At 38.7% G+C, this 26,457-nt stretch overlaps 1 protein-coding gene across 1 annotated transcript in view; it reads left to right on the forward strand.

The window, feature by feature from the left end:
- Positions 1-58: 58 nt before the first annotated feature.
- Positions 59-26,457, forward strand: part of LOC100375046 (uncharacterized) — a 38,248-nt gene continuing 11,849 nt past the window's right edge. The window contains exons 1-11 of the mRNA XM_085502486.1: positions 59-206; positions 1,072-1,226; positions 1,526-1,726; positions 2,524-2,669; positions 6,329-6,407; positions 7,667-7,783; positions 16,890-17,114; positions 17,212-17,311; positions 20,119-20,334; positions 20,602-20,742; positions 25,501-25,694. Of these exons, the coding sequence (XP_085358612.1) occupies positions 1,101-1,226; positions 1,526-1,726; positions 2,524-2,669; positions 6,329-6,407; positions 7,667-7,783; positions 16,890-17,114; positions 17,212-17,311; positions 20,119-20,334; positions 20,602-20,742; positions 25,501-25,694 (1,545 nt within the window). The 5' untranslated portion in view covers positions 59-206; positions 1,072-1,100. The remainder of the gene's footprint in view (positions 207-1,071; positions 1,227-1,525; positions 1,727-2,523; positions 2,670-6,328; positions 6,408-7,666; positions 7,784-16,889; positions 17,115-17,211; positions 17,312-20,118; positions 20,335-20,601; positions 20,743-25,500; positions 25,695-26,457) is intronic.

Raw genomic sequence — 26,457 nt, forward strand, 5'->3', positions numbered from 1 at the left:
TTTACTAAACATACTTGTTTTTTTTTTTTAGAATAGTACTGCGTTGGTCGTTTACATAGTCGCTTATTTGAATCACCGATTTACGGCATAAATAATTGGGGGCGCTCTTTTCAAACGTTCGTTGCGTTTTTTGGTTTGTTACCGTCATTCGTTTCGTTGCTGCGATTTACTTGGATTTTATGTCGAAATCAGGCTTCATGGTATTGGTAAGTTTCGCATTTAGTATTTTATTGCCAATTAAGGAACGTTGTGATGGTTGGTGCATGGTGAGTCAAGAAAAAAATCAACCATCACTTGTTTTTCACCCAGCAAACGAGTCTTTTCATAAAAATAATTACAACAGTTTCACTGTTTTCCACTTCTGTTTCACTGATACGAACACAGTTCGGTGAACATTTCACAGTCGAATCGTGTGTTTTGTGTTGTTTTTGTTTTCGGACAGCAAAAACGTATAAAAACGTCGTGCATGTACATGAATGTCAATGACGGTAAATGTGAAGACAGTTACGTTTGGCACTTGAAACAGATCCTATCGACAGTGACTGTACATTGCAATACTATATTTATGAATTTTAGTTGATATGCATGCAGTAGCAATCGTTAAAGTTTTGTTATGATATAGTTTTTTCCAAGTTTTGTCTTGTTGTTAAATTGCGTTTATTGTTTACTATTAGCAGGTGTAAAATTTAAATTTCAACATGTCACAACAAGCAAAAACGACGTACATGTCGTTTTAACGTTCATGCGACTATACAATAAGCTGTTCTGTTAATTTCTAAGTAAAACACGTTTACTCTTGTCATGTTGTGAACTACATTTTAGCAATCAATTGTTTCTTCTGATCAGCATGTTAGATCAACTCGTTGAGTGTTAATTCCCGGTGTAAACTGTGTTTACGTTTTTTTGTCTTGTTTTGTTTATATTATCTTTGTGCATTTTAGTTTGCATGTATAATAGTACAGTGTGTATTGTAGCACACACACCAATGATGCTATAACTCTCAGTATCGTGTTGGTAATTTCATACACAGTGTTTATTTTTATCTATTTGTTTTATATTTTGTTTTAAAAGCACTTGTATATATTACAAAAATTTGCCCCATGAAAGTGCCTATTGCGATGGCCAAAGTTAATATGGCAAAGACTACATACAGACTGAGTCCCAATGAAGAGGCTGCTATCATTAAAAAGGAGAGAGAAAGAAGAAGGAAACTGAGATTACAACAGGTGTGTACCTAATTCAATAGAATCTGAACTTTAGCATAATTTTCATGGAAGGAGTATTTTTGTCATTTTTCGCAGAATAAGTGGTTTATGTCTGCATACACGTTACTGATGTATCTGTATCTTGCCAATTTAACATAGTGCTTGAATAAAATAAAACACTGTGCTTTACCCTCACTGGTGGATGTGTCCATTAATACACATTAATCTGCAATACAGTTGATACTATTTTAATCTACTAATCACAGTACAATAAACCTGTGCAGTACTTTGAACAATTATACTTACTCATATCTGTATAGGTGAGAGAACAAGAGAGAGCGTTTGCACATAAACTTAGGAAACAGGCAAAGGACAAGAGAGACAAGGAATTACGCTTATTGGCAGAAAATTTACAGGAAGACTGGAAAGAAGATCAAGAGAGTAAACAAATAGCATTAGAAACTCTATATGCAGAGAGTTTAAAGAGTGTTGGAGATGGACACAGAGCTGCTGAAAAAGAGGTAACATACATTGCTTAACTTGCTATTATCTACACAGAATAATTAAATTATTTCTTGAAAGTCTTCACCAATCTACATAATATAAAATATTTATTATTATAAATATCAAGTTGAGCCATGAAAGCATATTAAGATAGCAGCTCTAATATTATGATGTCACCTTTTTGAATAATGCGAAATGACCACAGTGTAAATACATTTCAATTGTGATACATCACTGTTTTATAACTAAACCAATATGACGTACTACTGACACATAGAGATTTGCTGTGACTCAACTAGTTATGCTTATTCACTGATGCATTATTGAGACAATAGAAAATTGTACATTGATAGTAATTTTAAAAAAATCTTACTACAAAAAAACAAAATTAACATTTTATAACCAAAATAAGTGAAAAATTGAAGGAACTCTGGGAGGAAACAAATTTTTGTGTGTGCTGTTAATCACCTGGTCAGTCACATACAATTATCTTTCTTCTTGAAAGCCTCTCTCCACAGCAGTCAACAAATCTCAGACAACCAATACAATGTATTGGTTGTCCTAGAACAAACTGACTCAACTCAATTTTGGGGATTCTATATTAGGGCACACTGATCATCTCCCATCTTTGTTGCAAGGCTTCTTAGCCTAGATGTAAGTAAAGATCAGTGTTTATTTATTAATTAAACTTAATAACAGCAAATATAATAAATACCCCAGTCATTCATCCTGTGTTAGTCCATGGTAAATAAGATAATTTATGCAGATAATCAAGAATGTATGAACCTTTAAATGTTGTACTTTTATTATATAGAATCCACAAGAGAAAGATGAGATAAAATTAGCCATAGCTGTACAGAATGAAAAAAGATCCAATGAGAGACATAATAGAGCATTAAAAGAACTACAACAACAGAAAAGGGAAGAATTTGAAAAAGAGAATTCACACATTCTTTCCAGGTATGTATATCCTATTCAATCTTATTATAAAAGTCATTTATTTATTTATGGTAAGAGGTGAATGTCTCTCTATATCAGAAAATCTTTTATTGAGGTTTGCTTGGCTGAGCTTTGTATGTGTTTGCATGAATAACTACAATGGATATCAGAATAGTGTGTCTGTAGCATAATCACTATAGATATACCGTCTAAATCTTTGATAAAGACGCACTTGAGGGCGCTGCTGCACAATATCACATTGGTTAAGGCATGCATGTGTGTGAGCCTGAACTTAATGATGTTTTTGTGTTTTGTCTACTGCCATTTCAAATCATAGTTTATGTTGACATAAAATGCAGTACCCTCGGTGATGTGCATGTATGGCCACAGTCAGCATCTACATTAAAGTCACATTTTCCTGTCAGTGGATGTAATTATAATATTACTTTGGATTATCTGCCTGAAAAATCAATTAAAAATAATCATCTTCTGGCCGTGGTTTTCTTTCTGACAATAAAATGAACAGTAATTTATGGACATCATTTTTTAAAACATTATTCACATTAACAAATTAGTGATAAATATAACTCTATAGAAATTTACTGGTACTATATTTAGAACAAATCAAAAATGTGCAACACAGTCAGCTAAACTCGGCTTCACTAAGTTTCTCATTTCTTCTCACTCATTGCCAATTAAAAAACTTAGATATAATAAAATATCTTCAGAGCAAAGGTTTTGTTTTGTTTTCTAAGTAATGAACAGGCTATTGGGGATGAATTACAAGTCTTACTCGCATGTAAAAATAGTCGGATTGTACAAGCTCTTACTAAATAAAAAAGCTGAATTTAGCAATTTATGATGACAACTTTTGCTATGAACTCTTGAGAAATTTAAGTGCTTGCTAGGCACTAAAGATAGTGTCATTGTCAACTGATTGGGAAAATTTACTTATTTTATTTCTAAGCTTTAGTTTGTTTGTTTTTTCTCTTGACCATGGATTTATGGTGTCAAATTGATTATCTGTAACATATAAAATTGTATTATCTGCTAAAACATATATAATAAAATGAGGCATGAATTAAAATAAGTAGTTATAGTGTTCACCTGAAACATTCATTGATTTATAATTTATCTTGACAACCTAAACTCTGGGCATACAACATGGTTTTGAATTTTGACTTGAAAAATGTTCAACACAACTGACCTAGAAAGTATGAAAGTATTTCGTTTTTGACTCCCATGTGCGAAGCACATAATGGGAGTCTTTGCAGTTAGTGAGTCTGTATGTATGTGTGTGTGTGTGTGTGTGTTTGTGTGTGTGTGTATGTGTGTCTGACTGTTCCACTGCTATCTCAAGAACCATACATCGGTTTTTGATGAAACTTGGTGCATAGATGCTCTGGGCCAATGCGCATATTTGATTAGGTTTTGGTAAAAATCCATGCTCGTTAATTATCTAATTTGCATGATAATTAGCTAATTTTTAGCTGTTCTATGACTGTTCCACTGATATCTAAAGAACCACTCATTGGATTTTGATGAAACTTGGTACATAGATGCTCTGAACATGTGCGCAGATTTGATTAGTTTTTGGTAAAAATCCGTGTATATTAATTACCTAATTTGCATGTTAATTAGCTGATTTTTAGCTGTTCCATGATTGTTCCACTGATATCTAAACAACCACTCATTGGATTTTGATGAAACTTGGTACATAGATGCTCTGAACATATGCGCAGATTTGATTAGTTTTTGGTAAAAATCCGTGCATATTAATTACCTAATTTGCAGGATAATTAGCTGATTTTTAGCTGTTCCATGATTGTTCCACTGATATCTAAACAACCACTCATTGGATTTTGATGAAACTTTGTACATACATGCTCTGAACTAATGCTAGGTTTTGATTAGTTTTTGGTAATAATCCGTGGATACTAATTACCTAATTTGCATAATGATTAGTCAATTTTCGTTTTTTCCACTGATATCTCAAGTACTAATTATCACATTTCAATGAAACTTGGTACATAGATGTCATATGACACTGCACAGACCTGATAGTTTTGATGGTAATATCAGTTCATATTAATTACCTAATTTGCATAATTAATCAATTTTCAGCATTTGATATAAGTACTAATCATCACATTTCAATGAAACTTGGTACATAGATGTCATATGACACTGCACAGACCTGATAGTTTTTATGGTAATATCAGTACATATTAATTACCTAATTTGCATAATTAATTAATTTTCAGCATTTGATATAAGTACTGATCATGACATTTCAATGAAACTTGGTACATAGATGTCATATGACACTGCACAGACCTGATAGTTTTTATGGTAATATCAGTACATATTAATTACCTAATTTGCATAATTAATTAATTTTCAGCATTTGATATAAGTAGTGAGCATTACATTTCAATGAAACTTGGTACTTACATACTCAAGGACTATGCAAAGATTGATTGTTTTCGATAAATATTTGTGCATATTAATCACCTAATTTGCATAATTAGTTAATTTTCAGCTTTTCCACGGGTATCTCAAGTACTAATCATCGCATTTCAATGAAACTTGGTACATAGATCCTTTAGAACTATGCAGAGACCTGATTAGTTTTAGGGTAAATAATTGTGCATATTAATTACCTAATTTGCATAATTAATTTTTAGCTTTTCTACTGATATCTAAAGTACTAATCATCACATTTCAATGAATCTAGAATTATGCAGACCCAATTAGTTTCCGGTAAATATTTGTGCATATTAATCACCTAATTTGCATAATTAACCAACTTTCACACTGATATTTCAGGTACTATACATCACATATCAATGAATGTACATGGATGCTGTAGGACAATAGACAGACCTGAATAATTGTGGGTTAAAATCTGTACATATTAATTACCTAATTTGCATAATTAACCAATTTTAAGCTTTCACACTGATATCTAAAGTACTAATTATTCCATTTCAATGAAACTTAGTACAAAGATGCTCTAGGACAATGTACAAACCTAATTAGTTTGGGGTAAAAATCTGTTCATATTAATTCCCTAATAAGCATAATAATTCATAATTTTTTGGTTCTAATCACATTTCAATTAAACTTGGAAACATAGATTTTCTGTTACATTGCGCAGACCTCATTAGTTTTACACTCAAATCTGGTCATATTAATTTTCTGATTTGCATAATTAGTTTTCAGCTAAGTAGTTTTGAATTATATTTAATGTGTCTCCAATACTCTCAGCACATGGGAGTTCTTTCTAAGCTTTCTTTGATTTAAGTTCAATTGGATGTTAAAGAATACTCGTATAAAGTTAGACGTAACGTGCCTGAATTTATGTTGGAAAATATATATAGCTGTGTTCATCACAATAAATGCTTAGAAGCGTCAGGCAGAAGATTTCATATGTGATTTGTTGTATTTAATAATGCCCTTAGATGTTGACAATAACAGCCAAATATAGATGACGCTTGGCAGTGTTTGTCTATTAACATCTTACCTGCATGTCTTCGGAAAATCACAATTGTTGCATTTAGTATTTGTACTACTTCATACTTTGCATTGAATTTTTTCACCTACTACTTCATACATCAATGGTTACAAAGAAAATAAATCCAATAATTCAACTTTAATATGTAAATGCTTAATTGTAGGAAAACTGCTCTTGAGATAGAGAGTTGTAGAGCTGCAAAGATTGCTAGTCTGCCTCCACCAAAGGCAGATTTTATTGAGGTGAGTTGTGCTCTTCATTTCGTAAATGTCAATATTAAGTTTCCAAGTAGACCAGTGTTCGAAATTAACTGAAAATCATAACAGGCCCGAAGGACCTATGTCAAATTAAAACTGTAGGTCCTTCTAGCTAACTGTAGGCCATGATATTTAACAAACAAAGACTAAACGGATAATACAAAACCTTTATTTACTAATTAATCAGATATATTATCTGCAGCCTCAAAGACGTCATCATCATTTCTTTCATCGTCACTAAACTCATCAAAATCTTCAGAAAAAACACTGTCATGATCACTGGCCGACTCTGAATCGACATGCATTTTGCATCGTGTTCACAATCATTGGCGTCAGCCTCATCTTCTACAAGGATCAATTCTGCTGCACGATCCTCGACTAGGCCGGCAATACATCATCTTGTTATCAAACCTTGTTGTTGTTATCAAAAAGTAACCAGTCTTTGAACTCCGCCTGCCAGCTAACTTGGAATGTGCGTGGTTTACGCCTAGACCGTTCGTATTCTTGCTGTTTGTCACGCCTTTCTTGTGTGGTTTTCACACGTTTAGCAGCAGGCTCCTGGCAGTTTAAATATTGCCACATACTTCGATGTAGACATAACTCTGCAGCGTGTTCGATGCAAATCAAAGATGGCGGAACATAAAATGTATGCGCGAATTCTATTGGTTTGAATCGGAGGCTTGATCGGCCTACATCCAATCAGATAGTTTGTTACAGTTCCCACGTTCGGCGCATTTCGCGATCATTCGGCGAGCTTGAATTATGACTCGTATGTCCAGGTCGATGAGTGATGCCATTTGTTGATCAAACGTGCAAGAAAACACAATTTTGAAACAATTCTGGAGTTACTATAGATATTTATTATATATTTGGTCTTACAATCATACTAAATAATGGAACATTTTTTTAAAAATATAAATTTATGGTCGGTCACAAGGACTGATGGTCTTTCACAGCTCTAGGCCCTTTACACCCACTGTCGGCGTGAGGCCGACGGACCGACGCTAATTTCGAACACTGAAGTAGACCTATTGCACCTTTTTTTTCTTGCTCATTTTGATCAACATGTAAAAATAATAGAAAATGTAAATTCTATTCTATTTTTAGTTAGTCAACAAGCTGCCAAATTATAGAAAGGAAATCAGAAACAATTGTACGCAAATGATACTTGTTCATAATTCATGCATGCTACAGCACACTTATTTTTTTGTACTACAAACAGCTTACTTTACTTTGTTTAATAGGAACTGATGAAAGAGTCATCATCCATGCCAGTACAAGTAACCAGTGCTGATGGATTTTCTACCACACGCTTTCATATGGCCAGTGGATATGTTGAAAAAGCAGATGCCCATGAACAGGTAATTTGATATAACATGTTAATTTAGCCAAAGCATCACACTACTTTATTAGATTATGTACTAAATGATGCCGCCATGGGGAAAGATACCATAACATACACACAATGGTGCCTGCCATGGGGAAAGATACCATAACATACACACAATGGTGCCTGCCATGGGGAAAGATACCATAACATACACACAATGGTGCCTGCCATGGGGAAAGATACCATAACATACACACAATGGTGCCTGCCATGGGGAAAGATACCATAACATGCACACAATGGTGCCTGCCATGGGGAAAGATACCATAACATGCACACAATGGTGCCTGCCATGGGGAAAGATACCATAACATACACACAATGGTGCCTGCCATGGGGAAAGATACCATAACATACACACAATGGTGCCGCCATGGGGAAAGATACCATAACATGCACACAATGGTGCCCACCATGGGGAAAGATACCATAACATACACACAATGGTGCCGCCATGGGGAAAGATACCATAACATACACACAATGATGCCTGCCATGGGGAAAGATACCATAACATACACACAATGATGCCGCCATGGGGAAAGATACCATAACATACACACAATGATGTTGCCATGGGGAAAGATACCATAACATACACACAATGGTGACGCCATGGGGAAAGATACCATAACATACACACAATGATGCCACCATGGGGAAAGATACCATAACATACACACAATGATGCTGCCATGGGGAGAGATACCATAACATACACACAATGATGCCGCCATGGGGAAAGATACCATAACATACACACAATGATGCTGCCATGGGGAAAGATACCATAACATACACACAATGGTGCAGCCATGGGGAAAGATACCATAACATACATACAATGATGTTGCCATGGGGAAAGATACCATAACATACACACAATGATGCCGCCATGGGGAAAGATACCATAACATACACACAATGATGCCGCCATGGGGAAAGATACCATAACATACACACAATGGTGCCTGCCATGGGGAAAGATATCATAACATACACACAATGGTGCCTGCCATGGGGAAAGATACCATAACATACACACAATGGTGCCTGCCATGGGGAAAGATACCATAACATACACACAATGGTGCCTGCCATGGGGAAAGATACCATAACATACACACAATGGTGCCTGCCATGGGGAAAGATACCATAACATACATGTACACACAATGGTGCCTGCCATGGGGAAAGATACCATAACATATACACAATGGTGCCTGCCATGGGGAAAGATACCATAACATACACACAATGGTGCCTGCCATGGGGAAAGATACCATAACATACACACAATGGTGCCTGCCATGGGGAAAGATACCATAACATGCACACAATGGTGCCTGCCATGGGGAAAGATACCATAACATACACACAATGGTGCCTGCCATGGGGAAAGATACCATAACATACACACAATGGTGCCTGCCATGGGGAAAGATACCATAACATACACACAATGGTGCCTGCCATGGGGAAAGATACCATAACATACACACAATGGTGCCGCCATGGGGAAAGATACCATAACATGCACACAATGGTGCCCACCATGGGGAAAGATACCATAACATACACACAATGGTGCCGCCATGGGGAAAGATACCATAACATACACACAATGATGTTGCCATGGGGAAAGATACCATAACATACACACAATGGTGACGCCATGGGGGAAAGATACCATAACATACACACAATGATGCTGCCATGGGGAAAGATACCATAACATACACACAATGATGCCGCCATGGGGAAAGATACCATAACATACACACAATGATGCTGCCATGGGGAAAGATACCATAACATACATACAATGATGTTGCCATGGGGAAAGATACCATAACATACACACAATGATGCCGCCATGGGGAAAGATACCATAACATACACACAATGATGCCGCCATGGGGAAAGATACCATAACATACACACAATGGTGCCTGCCATGGGGAAAGATATCATAACATACACACAATGGTGCCTGCCATGGGAAAAGATACCATAACATACACACAATGGTGCCTGCCATGGGGAAAGATACCATAACATACACACAATGGTGCCTGCCATGGGGAAAGATACCATAACATACACACAATGGTGCCTGCCATGGGGAAAGATACCATAACATATACACAATGGTGCCTGCCATGGGGAAAGATACCATAACATACACACAATGGTGCCTGCCATGGGGAAAGATACCATAACATACACACAATGGTGCCTGCCATGGGGAAAGATACCATAACATGCACACAATGGTGCCTGCCATGGGGAAAGATACCATAACATACGCACAATGGTGCCTGCCATGGGGAAAGATACCATAACATACACACAATGGTGCCTGCCATGGGGAAAGATACCATAACATACACACAATGGTGCCGCCATGGGGAAAGATACCATAACATGCACACAATGGTGCCCACCATGGGGAAAGATACCATAACATACACACAATGGTGCCGCCATGGGGAAAGATACCATAACATACACACAATGATGCCTGCCATGGGGAAAGATACCATAACATACACACAATGATGCCGCCATGGGGAAAGATACCATAACATACACACAATGATGTTGCCATGGGGAAAGATACCATAACATACACACAATGGTGACGCCATGGGGAAAGATACCATAACATACACACAATGATGCCACCATGGGGAAAGATACCATAACATACACACAATGATGCTGCCATGGGGAAAGATACCATAACATACACACAATGATGCCGCCATGGGGAAAGATACCATAACATACACACAATGATGCCGCCATGGGGAAAGATACCATAACATACACACAATGGTGCAGCCATGGGGAAAGATACCATAACATACATACAATGATGTTGCCATGGGGAAAGATACCATAACATACACACAATGATGCCGCCATGGGGAAAGATACCATAACATACACACAATGATGCCGCCATGGGGAAAGATACCATAACATACACACAATGGTGCCTGCCATGGGGAAAGATATCATAACATACACACAATGGTGCCTGCCATGGGGAAAGATACCATAACATACACACAATGGTGCCTGCCATGGGGAAAGATACCATAACATACACACAATGGTGCCTGCCATGGGGAAAGATACCACAACATACACACAATGGTGCCTGCCATGGGGAAAGATACCATAACATGCACACAATGGTGCCTGCCATGGGGAAAGATACCATAACATACACACAATGGTGCTTGCCATGGGGAAAGATATCATAACATACACACAATGGTGCCTGCCATGGGGAAAGATACCATAACATGCACACAATGGTGCCTGCCATGGGGAAAGATACCATAACATGCACACAATGGTGCCTGCCATGGGGAAAGATACCATAACATACACACAATGGTGCCTGCCATGGGGAAAGACATCATAACATACACACAATGGTGCCTGCCATGGGGAAAGATCCCATAACATACACACAATGGTGCCTGCCATGGGGAAAGATACCATAACATATACACAATGGTGCCTGCCATGGGGAAAGATACCATAACATGCACACAATGGTGCCTGCCATGGGGAAAGGTACCATAACATACACACAATGGTGCCCGCCATGGGGAAAGATACCATAACATACACACAATGGTGCCTGCCATGGGAAAGATACCATAACATACACACAATGGTGCCTGCCATGGGGAAAGATACCATAACATACACACAATGGTGCCTGCCATGGGAAAGATACCACAACATACACACAATGGTGCCTGCCATGGGGAAAGATACCATAACATACACACAATGGTGCCTGCCATGGGGAAAGATATCATAACATACACACAATGGTGCCTGCCATGGGGAAAGATACCATAACATACACACAATGGTGCCTGCCATGGGGAAAGATACCATAACATACACACAATGGTGCCTGCCATGGGGAAAGATACCATAACATACACACAATGGTGCCTGCCATGGAGAAAGATACCATAACATACACACAATGGTGCCGCCATGGGGAAAGATACCATAACATGCACACAATGGTGCCCACCATGGGGAAAGATACCATAACATACACACAATGGTGCCGCCATGGGGAAAGATACCATAACATACACACAATGATGCCTGCCATGGGGAAAGATACCATAACATACACACAATGATGCCGCCATGGGGAAAGATCCCATAACATACACACAATGGTGCCTGCCATGGGGAAAGATACCATAACATATACACAATGGTGCCTGCCATGGGGAAAGATACCATAACATGCACACAATGGTGCCCACCATGGGGAAAGATACCATAACATACACACAATGGTGCCGCCATGGGGAAAGATACCATAACATACACACAATGATGCCTGCCATGGGGAAAGATACCATAACATACACACAATGATGCCGCCATGGGGAAAGATCCCATAACATACACACAATGGTGCCTGCCATGGGGAAAGATACCATAACATATACACAATGGTGCCTGCCATGGGGAAAGATACCATAACATGCACACAATGGTGCCTGCCATGGGGAAAGGTACCATAACATACACACAATGGTGCCCGCCATGGGGAAAGATACCATAACATACACACAATGGTGCCTGCCATGGGAAAGATACCATAACATACACACAATGGTGCCCGCCACGGGGAAAGATACCATAACATACACACAATGGTGCCTGCCATGGGAAAGATACCACAACATACACACAATGGTGCCTGCCATGGGGAAAGATACTATAACATACACACAATGGTGCCTGCCATGGGGAAAGATATCATAACATACACACAATGGTGCCTGCCATGGGGAAAGATACCATAACATACACACAATGGTGCCTGCCATGGGGAAAGATACCATAACATACCGGTACACACAATGGTGCCTGCCATGGGGAAAGATACCATAACATGCACACAATGGTGCCTGTCATGGGGAAAGATACCATAACATACACACAATGGTGCCCTCCATGGGGAAAGATATCATAACATACACACAATGGTGCCTGCCACGGGGAAAGATACCATAACATACACACAATGGTGCCCGCCATGGGGAAAGATACCATAACATACACACAATGGTGCCTGCCATGGGAAAGATACCACAACATACACACAATGGTGCCTGCCATGGGGAAAGATACCATAACATACACACAATGGTGCCTGCCATGGGGAAAGATACCATAACATACACACAATGATGCCACCATGGGGAAAGATACCATAACATACACACAATGGTGCCGCCATGGGGAAAGATACCATAACATACACACAATGATGTTGCCATGGGGAAAGATACCATAACATACACACAATGGTGACGCCATGGGGGAAAGATACCATAACATACACACAATGATGCTGCCATGGGGAAAGATACCATAACATACACACAATGATGCCGCCATGGGGAAAGATACCATAACATACACACAATGATGCTGCCATGGGGAAAGATACCATAACATACATACAATGATGTTGCCATGGGGAAAGATACCATAACATACACACAATGATGCCGCCATGGGGAAAGATACCATAACATACACACAATGATGCCGCCATGGGGAAAGATACCATAACATACACACAATGGTGCCTGCCATGGGGAAAGATATCATAACATACACACAATGGTGCCTGCCATGGGAAAAGATACCATAACATACACACAATGGTGCCTGCCATGGGGAAAGATACCATAACATACACACAATGGTGCCTGCCATGGGGAAAGATACCATAACATACACACAATGGTGCCTGCCATGGGGAAAGATACCATAACATATACACAATGGTGCCTGCCATGGGGAAAGATACCATAACATACACACAATGGTGCCTGCCATGGGGAAAGATACCATAACATACACACAATGGTGCCTGCCATGGGGAAAGATACCATAACATGCACACAATGGTGCCTGCCATGGGGAAAGATACCATAACATACGCACAATGGTGCCTGCCATGGGGAAAGATACCATAACATACACACAATGGTGCCTGCCATGGGGAAAGATACCATAACATACACACAATGGTGCCGCCATGGGGAAAGATACCATAACATGCACACAATGGTGCCCACCATGGGGAAAGATACCATAACATACACACAATGGTGCCGCCATGGGGAAAGATACCATAACATACACACAATGATGCCTGCCATGGGGAAAGATACCATAACATACACACAATGATGCCGCCATGGGGAAAGATACCATAACATACACACAATGATGTTGCCATGGGGAAAGATACCATAACATACACACAATGGTGACGCCATGGGGAAAGATACCATAACATACACACAATGATGCCACCATGGGGAAAGATACCATAACATACACACAATGATGCTGCCATGGGGAAAGATACCATAACATACACACAATGATGCCGCCATGGGGAAAGATACCATAACATACACACAATGATGCCGCCATGGGGAAAGATACCATAACATACACACAATGGTGCAGCCATGGGGAAAGATACCATAACATACATACAATGATGTTGCCATGGGGAAAGATACCATAACATACACACAATGATGCCGCCATGGGGAAAGATACCATAACATACACACAATGATGCCGCCATGGGGAAAGATACCATAACATACACACAATGGTGCCTGCCATGGGGAAAGATATCATAACATACACACAATGGTGCCTGCCATGGGGAAAGATACCATAACATACACACAATGGTGCCTGCCATGGGGAAAGATACCATAACATACACACAATGGTGCCTGCCATGGGGAAAGATACCACAACATACACACAATGGTGCCTGCCATGGGGAAAGATACCATAACATGCACACAATGGTGCCTGCCATGGGGAAAGATACCATAACATACACACAATGGTGCTTGCCATGGGGAAAGATATCATAACATACACACAATGGTGCCTGCCATGGGGAAAGATACCATAACATGCACACAATGGTGCCTGCCATGGGGAAAGATACCATAACATGCACACAATGGTGCCTGCCATGGGGAAAGATACCATAACATACACACAATGGTGCCTGCCATGGGGAAAGACATCATAACATACACACAATGGTGCCTGCCATGGGGAAAGATCCCATAACATACACACAATGGTGCCTGCCATGGGGAAAGATACCATAACATATACACAATGGTGCCTGCCATGGGGAAAGATACCATAACATGCACACAATGGTGCCTGCCATGGGGAAAGGTACCATAACATACACACAATGGTGCCCGCCATGGGGAAAGATACCATAACATACACACAATGGTGCCTGCCATGGGAAAGATACCATAACATACACACAATGGTGCCTGCCATGGGGAAAGATACCATAACATACACACAATGGTGCCTGCCATGGGAAAGATACCACAACATACACACAATGGTGCCTGCCATGGGGAAAGATACCATAACATACACACAATGGTGCCTGCCATGGGGAAAGATATCATAACATACACACAATGGTGCCTGCCATGGGGAAAGATACCATAACATACACACAATGGTGCCTGCCATGGGGAAAGATACCATAACATACACACAATGGTGCCTGCCATGGGGAAAGATACCATAACATACACACAATGGTGCCTGCCATGGAGAAAGATACCATAACATACACACAATGGTGCCGCCATGGGGAAAGATACCATAACATGCACACAATGGTGCCCACCATGGGGAAAGATACCATAACATACACACAATGGTGCCGCCATGGGGAAAGATACCATAACATACACACAATGATGCCTGCCATGGGGAAAGATACCATAACATACACACAATGATGCCGCCATGGGGAAAGATCCCATAACATACACACAATGGTGCCTGCCATGGGGAAAGATACCATAACATATACACAATGGTGCCTGCCATGGGGAAAGATACCATAACATGCACACAATGGTGCCCACCATGGGGAAAGATACCATAACATACACACAATGGTGCCGCCATGGGGAAAGATACCATAACATACACACAATGATGCCTGCCATGGGGAAAGATACCATAACATACACACAATGATGCCGCCATGGGGAAAGATCCCATAACATACACACAATGGTGCCTGCCATGGGGAAAGATACCATAACATATACACAATGGTGCCTGCCATGGGGAAAGATACCATAACATGCACACAATGGTGCCTGCCATGGGGAAAGGTACCATAACATACACACAATGGTGCCCGCCATGGGGAAAGATACCATAACATACACACAATGGTGCCTGCCATGGGAAAGATACCATAACATACACACAATGGTGCCCGCCACGGGGAAAGATACCATAACATACACACAATGGTGCCTGCCATGGGAAAGATACCACAACATACACACAATGGTGCCTGCCATGGGGAAAGATACTATAACATACACACAATGGTGCCTGCCATGGGGAAAGATATCATAACATACACACAATGGTGCCTGCCATGGGGAAAGATACCATAACATACACACAATGGTGCCTGCCATGGGGAAAGATACCATAACATACCGGTACACACAATGGTGCCTGCCATGGGGAAAGATACCATAACATGCACACAATGGTGCCTGTCATGGGGAAAGATACCATAACATACACACAATGGTGCCCTCCATGGGGAAAGATATCATAACATACACACAATGGTGCCTGCCACGGGGAAAGATACCATAACATACACACAATGGTGCCTGCCATGGGGAAAGATACCATAACATACACACAATGGTGCCTGCCATGGGAAAGATACCACAACATACACACAATGGTGCCTGCCATGGGGAAAGATACCATAACATACACACAATGGTGCCTGCCATGGGGAAAGATACCATAACATACACACAATGATGCCACCATGGGGAAAGATACCATAACATGCACACAATGGTGCCTGCCGTAGGGAATAATACCATAACATACATGCCATGGATTGCCTGACTTATTTTCGTAATGTTTGTTTTATGTAGGGTGATGCTAGGAAAGCAGCTATAGAAGAAGAAGAGAAAATAAAACAGGAGACTGAGCAAATAGACATTGAAGTGAAAGAGAGAAAAGAGAAGGCTATACTGAGACATAAACATGCCAAAGATAAAGTTGATTTAGAACAAGACTTCACTAAATTGATGACAGAATTAGGCCACTTAGAACAAATTGATAGAAGAAGACGACAAAAGGTGTTGAACAAAATACCAGTAAGTTTAGGGGATTCTAACTAATTCTTTTTCTCACAACAAAGCAGCTTGCATGTAGCTTTGCTTCAACATTGACATGTATTCATTTTATTTTCAGCACAAGGTTTTTCAGCCTCCTCATAGAAGATTAGAAGAGAAAGAAGAACATCAAACAGATTTAGAACAAGCATTTGAAGATATGTACATGGCTAATACAGGTTAGTTGTTTTCCATGTGTAAACTGAAAGTGGCAAAATGTCATACCAATATCTTTATCACAAAGTGGAAGGAAGTGTCATACCAATATCTTTATCACAAAGTGGTTGGTAGTGTAATACCAATATCTGTACCACAAAGTGGGAGGTAGTGTCATACCAATATCTGTACCACAAAGTGGGAGGTAGCGTCATACCAATATCTGTACCACAAAATGGGAGGTAGTGTCATATTAATATCTGTACCACAAAGTGGGAGGTAGCGTCATACCAATATCTGTACCACAAAGTGGGAGGTAGCGTCATACCAATATCTGTACCACAAGTGGGAGGTAGTGTCATACCATTATCTGTACCACAAAATGGGAGGTAGTGTCATACCAATATCTGTACCACAAAATGGGAGGTAGCGTCATACCAATATCTGTACCACAAGTGGGAGGTAGCGTCATACCAATATCTGTACCCACAAAATGGGTGGTAGCGTCATACCAATATCTGTACCACAAAATGGGAGGTAGTGTCATACCAATATCTGTACCACAAGTGGGAGGTAGCGTCATACCAATATCTTTATCACAAAATGGGAGGTAGTGTCATACCAATATCTTTATCACAAAATGGGAGGTAGCGTCATACCAATATCTTTATCACAAAATGGGAGGTAGCGTCATACCAATATCTTTATCACAAAATGGGAGGTAGCGTCATACCAATATCTTTATCACAAAATGGGAGGTAGCGTCATACCAATATCTGTACCACAAAATGGGAGGTAGTGTCATACCAATATCTGTACCACAAGTGGGAGGTAGCGTCATACCAATATCTTTATCACAAAATGGGAGGTAGCGTCATACCAATATCTGTACCACAAAATGGGAGGTAGCGTCATACCAATATCTGTACCACAAAGTGGGAGGTAGTGTCATACCAATATCTGTACCACAAAGTGGGAGGTAGTGTCATACCAATATCTGTACCACAAAATGGGAGGTAGCGTCATACCAATATCTGTACCACAAGTGGGAGGTAGCGTCATACCAATATCTGTACCCACAAAGTGGGAGGTAGTGTCATACCAATATCTGTACCACAAAATGGGAGGTGTGTCATACCAATATCTGTACCACAAGTGGGAGGTAGTGTCATACCAATATCTGTACCACAAAATGGGAGGTAGTGTCATACCAATATCTGTACCACAAGTGGGAGGTAGCGTCATACCAATATCTGTACCACAAGTGGGAGGTAGCGTCATACCAATATCTGTACCACAAAATGGGAGGTAGTGTCATACTAATATCTGTACCACAAAATGGGAGGTAGTGTCATACCAATATCTGTACCACAAAGCGGGAGGTAGCGTCATACCAATATCTGTACCACAAAGTGGGAGGTGTGTCATACCAATATCTGTACCACAAAGCGGGAGGTATTGTCATACCAATATCTGTACCACAAAGTGGGAGGTAGTGTCATACTAATATCTTTATCACAAAGTGAGCCAATCAGAATGTGATCTTGCTTGCAGCTGTGTCACGTATGCAAGTCAGTAGATCATAAACAGATTCAGTGACACCACCTGGGTTTCCACATGAGCCAATCAGAATGTGATGATGCTTGCAGCTGTGTCACATAGGCAAGTCAGTAGATCATAAACAGATTCAGTGACACCACCTGGGTTTCCACATGAGCCAATCAGAATGTGATGATGCTAGCAGCTGTGTCACATAGGCAAGTCAGTAGATCATTAACAGATTCAGTGACACCACCTGGGTTTCCACATGAGCCAATCAGAATGTGATGTTGCTAGCAGCTGTGTCACTTAGGCAAGTCAGTGGATCATAAACATCTTTTGTTATTCAAATAACAGCAATGCACACAGATTCTTCCCATGATTCCATGCACACTTCTATTTGCAGGGTTTGAGGTAATATGACAAAAACATAGAATAAAGGATACTGACATGTCATACCAATAAACTATTAATGGTATTGGCAACAAATCTGTTAATTGCCATCTGTGTTGTCAATAAAAGTTTTATAAAGTTTTGGAATTTTTACTTACACCGCAATTTCTTCCAAACACCAAAGCAGCAACATTGTCAGCTAAGATGCTGTTTGATTTGCGGTGCGCGTCTCCAAATAATTGCACAATTAGAAAAATTTGGGTCAAACCAACATCAACAGGATACATCAAACCAATAGTGAAGGATTCGGACACATCAAGTATAAATAGAAGATGATGATGTAATTACCGTCAAATTGATTTCATATCATATCATATAAATATCATTATTGCATTTTTAAAATGATCATTTATCAACTACTTGTGACAATGTCAAAGACAAAACATCCAATACGATATCTCAGCTGAGTTGGACTAGAAAGTATGGCGTCTTAAATTGTTATAAAAATTACAATTTAAAATTGTACAAAATTGACAATATAATACTTGTATGTCACTTATATTTACAAGTATTAAACACATATATTTTCAAGGATTCTGTTATAACAAAATACATTTAAAAAATTACATTAAAAATCAATCTGAAATGTGCATTTGTTCATTCTCAACTACAGTGATGGCTTTGTTCTAACCAGTTCTAATTACTAGTATATAACAATTTGAAATATTATGGTGGTGACAGTAATGCATTATTTAATAAATGTTTATGTTGAAGAAGTATCATTTTGTTGTGATAGTGAATAATAATAATACAATAACTAATTAAAATCACACAGTTTTCCTGAGAAAAAAAATGGTTGAAGTATTTAATTTATAGTTTTCCATACTACTTGTTTCAGAATATTCTGGAGATTTGACATTAGCCTTAGAACCCAAAGTACCAGGTTCTGATCCTGATTTGGATTTAACTACTGGTTCTGAACAACTAGAAAAAGTCTTCACACCCTCTGGATCCCCAAAGAAAGATTTCCCGATTGGAATTGATGGGCAATTACTATCCCCAAAGAAAGATGTTGAACCAGCTGCTGAAGCATCTAAAAGTGATCCCAAAAGAGGTATGTTTTACTTTTTCATAAAGCTGGTCCATTGAGTTACATCAGGCTGTTCTCTGCACTGACCACAGCAATGCTTATGAAAAAATGTTTTTTATAGGCAAATCACTGGTACAAAATGTAATCTACATGTATGATGGTGATATCATTGCTTTAATCTGATAGACACTGAGAAGACTATTACATCAAGTGTTCCTTCCTGACTGTTATCATGCCCTTTAAAACAGTCTGAGAAGGTATTACATCAAGATATATTATCTATCATTTTAGAAACATTGAGAAAATTAATGAGTAAAATAAAAACTCAGAGAGAGGAATGGGCACAGAAATCAGATTCTTCCAAACTCTGCAATACTGAGAAAACTGATGTTGGACGTGCTGAAGAAGATCACAGACCTGAGAGAGAAAATGGTATGTATAAATGGATTTGGCTAATCATATTACATAAGACTATCATTTGAATTATCTTACATAATTTGTCATTTAAATGAAGGTGACATTAAGGTAGCGAGAAGGGTTTTGTGACGTTTTCGAATAAAACATTCTCTGTCTGTTGTCTTGTTCAGAAGAGTAATTTAGCTTATATATTTCAAAAGACTAAGTATAGAGGTAGAAGTTCGCACAAACTGGACAGTCATTGTTTACATAATTATCACGTGACATCAAAAATGGCGAATCTTGTAAAAATGACTAAGTCCTCGATTGCGAGAGCACACTGCGGAATTTCCTGCTGAAATTTACGCCATGCATTGTCCGTAATCAAGTCCATTGAAATGAGTCTCTGATAATCAAAAGACCTATTATTCCGATTTCTATGCAGGTTTGTTTTTTTGTCCTCAAATTATTTCATACTTGGCACCTTTAGCAGACTATTATTCTGTGACAAAGCATTTTCTTTAAAAACCCAGACATATTTCGCACCATCATTATCTTTTGAACGATAACTGTGAGTTTGAATGTCCTAGTCCGAACGCACTTGATTTGGCGGCGGTCCCAATGAGTCGTACTCAATCGAAACTTCAATTCGAGAAAAACGCGAAAAACCGTTTTGGTTAATAAAACACTGTAGATTTGCAGCATTATTATAAATATACACTAAAAATGGCCAAACATAGTAACCACTGATATCATAGAGCTCATAAAGAGTGTCAGATAATGAATAATTTCAATCTTGAGCGTGAAAAATGAAGAAAACTGCTGGCATTTGAGTCCCCACTCCAGGAACGTTCGGGTTTCCATTGTTATGCAAACGAATAACGAGGGATAATCCCCTGACAAACATTACTGTCCCACTGTACACGCTGACAGTTTACAAACAAGCTAATCCTTCAAGTGTCTCTGATAAGACATCTAATAAAACGGTTTTCATGGTGAAACAGAATGGCCAATGTTTGAAAAAAAAATTGCTGTGTCAGTGCGACACTGAGTGGCAGATTTTTCTTTGCTGCATCTGTCAACGCTTTGTTTTCTTTTTTTTCGCCATTGCGTTAGAAAACATGGTATTAGTAAAATAGAATATTGACTTGGAAAATAAAACGATTTAAAGGAAAGTTGCGCAAATTTACAGTACTCATTTCGCACTACCTCCCGCCCGCTCCCGCTTTCCAATCACCTTTTTTCTCGCTTTTTTGACCGCTTGTTGAATTTGACCGGACAATTTCCGCTTTATTTTCGACCACACAAACCCCGAAATATCACCGCTCGCTCACTCGCACGCATTTAAAATTCGGACTAACAGAAAAATTTCCGAGGTTCACATTGTCTTTATGGTTTTTATAGATGTTGAACAGCTGACAAAAGTTATATACACGCAACCTTTGGCCTCGATTTGGCTTGGACTGAATATTTTATTTTAAACAATATTCTGACGTGAAATACAAAATGTTTTCTTTCCTGATTATTGAGTCTTCGCAATGTGTTTTGTATAATTATTGTTGTTTTCCTCCGAGGCGAAGACAAGCTGAAGGACCATGAAGCTAAATGGCAGTTTCATGCATGGGCTGACTGAAAGAATATATTTCTAACCCTAAAATAAACCTAGTCTTTCATTGATAATTTTGATTGTTTGGAATGTCTGTCAACCGTGTCCCAATAATTTGTTTGGAATGTCGATCCCCGTTGGTTTCTCCCACAGTTAGCTGGCATCGTTGTCGCTGGGTGTATATGATAGAGCACAGTCCCTCCACTGTGGACAGAGGGAAGTTGTGCAACCAAATTTGCAGTTTTTCGCCGATAAAAAAATAACTAAGGCAAAAACTCACGGTTTTTCAGCATTTTTGTAATAAAGACATTATTCTCTATCAATAATCCGCCCAAAATAGGAACATTTCTACTAATTCTTGTGTTTTTTCGACGTTTTTTGAAAAACCTGCGATTAGGCTGCAAAAGTAGAACATTCCGGGGGGGGATGAAGAGCATCGCCAGGCAATGGACGCGGATTTCTTTGGTAACGACCGCAAACGTATCCGTGTCCAGCCATTGGTTGGCCACACAGAGGTCAAAATACGCGTTCTATTTTTATGCGTTAAGTTTGGCTCTTCCGTTTCACCGCCTCCGGAATGTTCTACTTTCGCAGCGGTGTGAATCTTGAGTTTCGAAATTGTTCTTCGACTGGCCACCAAATATTTATGGCTGTAACTAAATTTTTAAGCCCAATAAATTATTTATACATGTCAAGCTCTGTTCGATTTTTTCAGGGCATGTGGCCGTTTTTAGTCGAAAATATTTTTTGTGGGAACAATTTTACGTATACGTATACGTATACGGTTTAGACCGAAGTCATTCAATGATCATGACCTAATTTTAAAAATTGAATGTCAAATTTTACCAGACATGGACCGACGTGGATTCGGTATCGTTATTTTTGGAATTAATCATTAACATTTCCTCGTTTCTCTGCTCTGTCAAAATGAGTTACCTATGTTTTTTTTTCACGTAACTGTCTCATTAAAATAAAATAACATATTACATTTAGAACAAGCACCCGAAACACGTAACAAGCCTGAGAGGTCCCAGTCCAGTTGCTTTCACGATACAAGTGTCATACAACTATTAGATTTGAAGTGCTGTTCAGAATTTAATAATAGTTAATATTAGTTAGTTGTACGTTCACATTTTACTATCAAAACCACCATTTCGACTACTCCTGCGCCAGTGATCAGTGTTTGGGCGAGCGAGCCAAAAAAAAAAAAAAAAAAAAAAAAAAAAAAAAAAAAAAAAAAAAACGCAATTAAAATGCGGTCAGTTTCCGGTCGGACAAGACCGCATGATCGGAAATTAAGCGTTAAGCGGTCGATGTAAAAGCGGAAGGTTGGGCGAAATGAGTACTGTATGACCATGTTTCTCCGACGAAGTCTCGACTGACAATAATGCTGACAATGAACGTTAGATAAACATGCATTGTTTGCGACTGGAAGCTTATCACTCGTTATATCAGAATCGTCAACAACAGAGTATACAGATAAGATGTTATCATTTAAACCCTTTCAAAGATAAACAATATGCAAACGCCAGTTGTAGTCTTTTCTGCTAGCGTTTTAAAATACTGATTTGAGCGACGTTATTCCGCAATTTCGATCTTTTGTAAACCTTGGATGATGTATCAAGGTCTAAAGTGAACGTTTTATCAATTTTTGAAAAATCAAGAAAAAAGTGAAAATTTCCCTTCTCGCTACCTTAACTTATAAATTACTGCATGTGAATGTATTGACAACTGTACCTGTACAAAATGTAAACTGAAGGAAGGTGTATTGCAAGTTCTGATATATGTGTTTGCTAAGCCAGTCTATTGTATGGTGTGGGGTTCTGGTATATGTGTTTGCTAAACCAGTCTATTGTATGGTGTGGGGTTCTGGTATATGTGTTTGCTAAACCAGTCTATTGTATGGTGTGGAGTTCTGGTTTATGTATTTGCTAAACCAGTCTATTGTATGGTATGGAGTTCTGGTATATATGTTTGTTAACCCAGTCTATTGTATGGTGTGGGGTTCTGGTATATGTGTTTGCTAAACCAGTCTATTGTATGGTGTGGGGTTCTGGTTTATGTGTTTGCTAAACCAGCCTATTGTATGGTGTGGGGTTCTGGTTTATGTGATTGCTAAACCAGTCTATTGTATGGTGTGGGGTTCTGGTTTATGTGTTTGCTAAACCAGTCTATTGTATGATGTGGGGTTCTGGTTTATGTGTTTGCTAAACCAGTCTATTGTATGATGTGGGGTTCTGGTATATGTGTTTGCTAAACCAGTCTATTGTATGGTGTGGGGTTCTGGTTTATGTGTTTGCTACACCAGTCTATTGTATGATGTGGGGTTCTGGTATATGTGTTTGCTAAACCAGTCTATTGTATGGTGTGGGGTTCTGGTTTATGTGTTTGCTACACCAGTCTATTGTATGATGTGGGTTTCTGGTATATGTGTTTGCTAAACCAGTCTATTGTATGGTGTGGGGTTCTGGTATATGTGTCTGCTATTATAAAGCCAGTCTATTGTATGGTGTGGGGTTCTGGTTAAAACAAGCCATTACAATGGCAATAGAGCTTACTTAACTTCTCTCACAGAATGGAAAATATTAGATTTTAGCAAGTGTCTTGCAAGACTGTTTTGGAAGATTATTTAATAATGAATAATCAAACTCAATAAAATTACAAAGTGCAAACACACTCACAAAATGATGTCTATGCCAAGTTTATGAATGAGATCAACTTGGGCAGCAGTTGAAATGGTTGAGGACCAATGAGTTTGATTCTTTGGGGCGAACAAAATGGGGACCAGACAGTAAAATTACATCAAAACCCAACAAAAATTGAAGTGTATGCGCAAACCATTATGTCTTGCCAAATTGAAAAAAGTGTGCATGAGAATTGCGTAATGACAAGCATCATTAACAAGCAGCAATGACCCAAGCATGCCATGCCTGAAAAATGATTGATAACATATTGAAATGTTTTTCAAGTGAAAATTCATCAAATTTGTCAAAAGTCAACAAAACCAAAAAAAAAAAAATCAACATGCATATGTAAACCATTATTTCTTGTCTTTGTACAAAGTTATACAAACTAGTCAAGACATGTTCAAGAATAAAGATGGACACAATAAATTCTTGATATGTGGGCTTGCATTTAGATTTCTGACCCATGACTATCGTAAATCGTATATTTCTCTTCTCTTACAGATGCTTGGCTGCCGGAGAAGAAACCAGCTGATATGTTAGTTGCTGAAGCTTCTGTGATACCACCCATGGAACGATTGACTGAAGTACAACCAGTAATTGATGATAAAGCTACTGGCATAGATGAACCAATTATTTCTGGCAGTACAACATTACTACATCCTTATGAACAAGCAACATTGATCAGATCTAAACAAGTAAGAATTGATATCTAAGTTTACCATATACTTTACATCTATAATAAAATAGTACAGTATGAGAAATGTGCAATCACCCTGTTTGTATGTCTGTTTCCCCATTATCTCAAGAACAAGTCTCATTTCAATGAAACTTGGTACGTAGATGCTCTAGGAAAATGCATAAACCTGATTAGGTTGGGGTTAAAATCTGTGCATATTAGTTACTCAATTTGCATAATAATTCCTCAAATAAAATGGGGACAATGTGAAGGATCTGATTAGTTTTGTATTAAAATAATTCTCTCCAATTAACCTCATTTGCATAATTAGGCAATTGTTTCAATGAAATAAGTATCATTGGATACCCCACTATTTTTTAGTTGAAATCTGTGTATGTTCATTTTCTGATTTGTATAAATTAGCCTACTTGAAACACACTTAGGTGCTCTGTGGGCAATTCATAGAAAAGATTAGTTTAAATAAATCTGCCATGTTTTAGTTCTATAGATCTCAAGTACTACTAGTTAGATTTCAATGAAATTGTGTATATGCCCTGAAGTAATCCCTAAGGACAATGCATAATTTGCAAAAATTAAGAAATTTCTGGTACCTCAAAAAAATCAAATTCAAATTATAAATTTGTTGCACAGGTGCTCTGGAATAAATCAGACTGTAAACCAGAGATGTACAATCAAAAGTATTCATTTTCTGTGTGCATTGTTAACTTCAATCACAGTCTGTATTTTATTTTTTTTTTGAGTTAAATTTAAATATTCCTTAT

The sequence above is a fragment of the Saccoglossus kowalevskii genome, chromosome 1 (assembly GCF_978046115.1).
Source record: "Saccoglossus kowalevskii chromosome 1, keSacKowa6.1, whole genome shotgun sequence".
In the NCBI taxonomy this organism is placed as follows: Eukaryota; Metazoa; Hemichordata; class Enteropneusta; family Harrimaniidae; genus Saccoglossus; species Saccoglossus kowalevskii.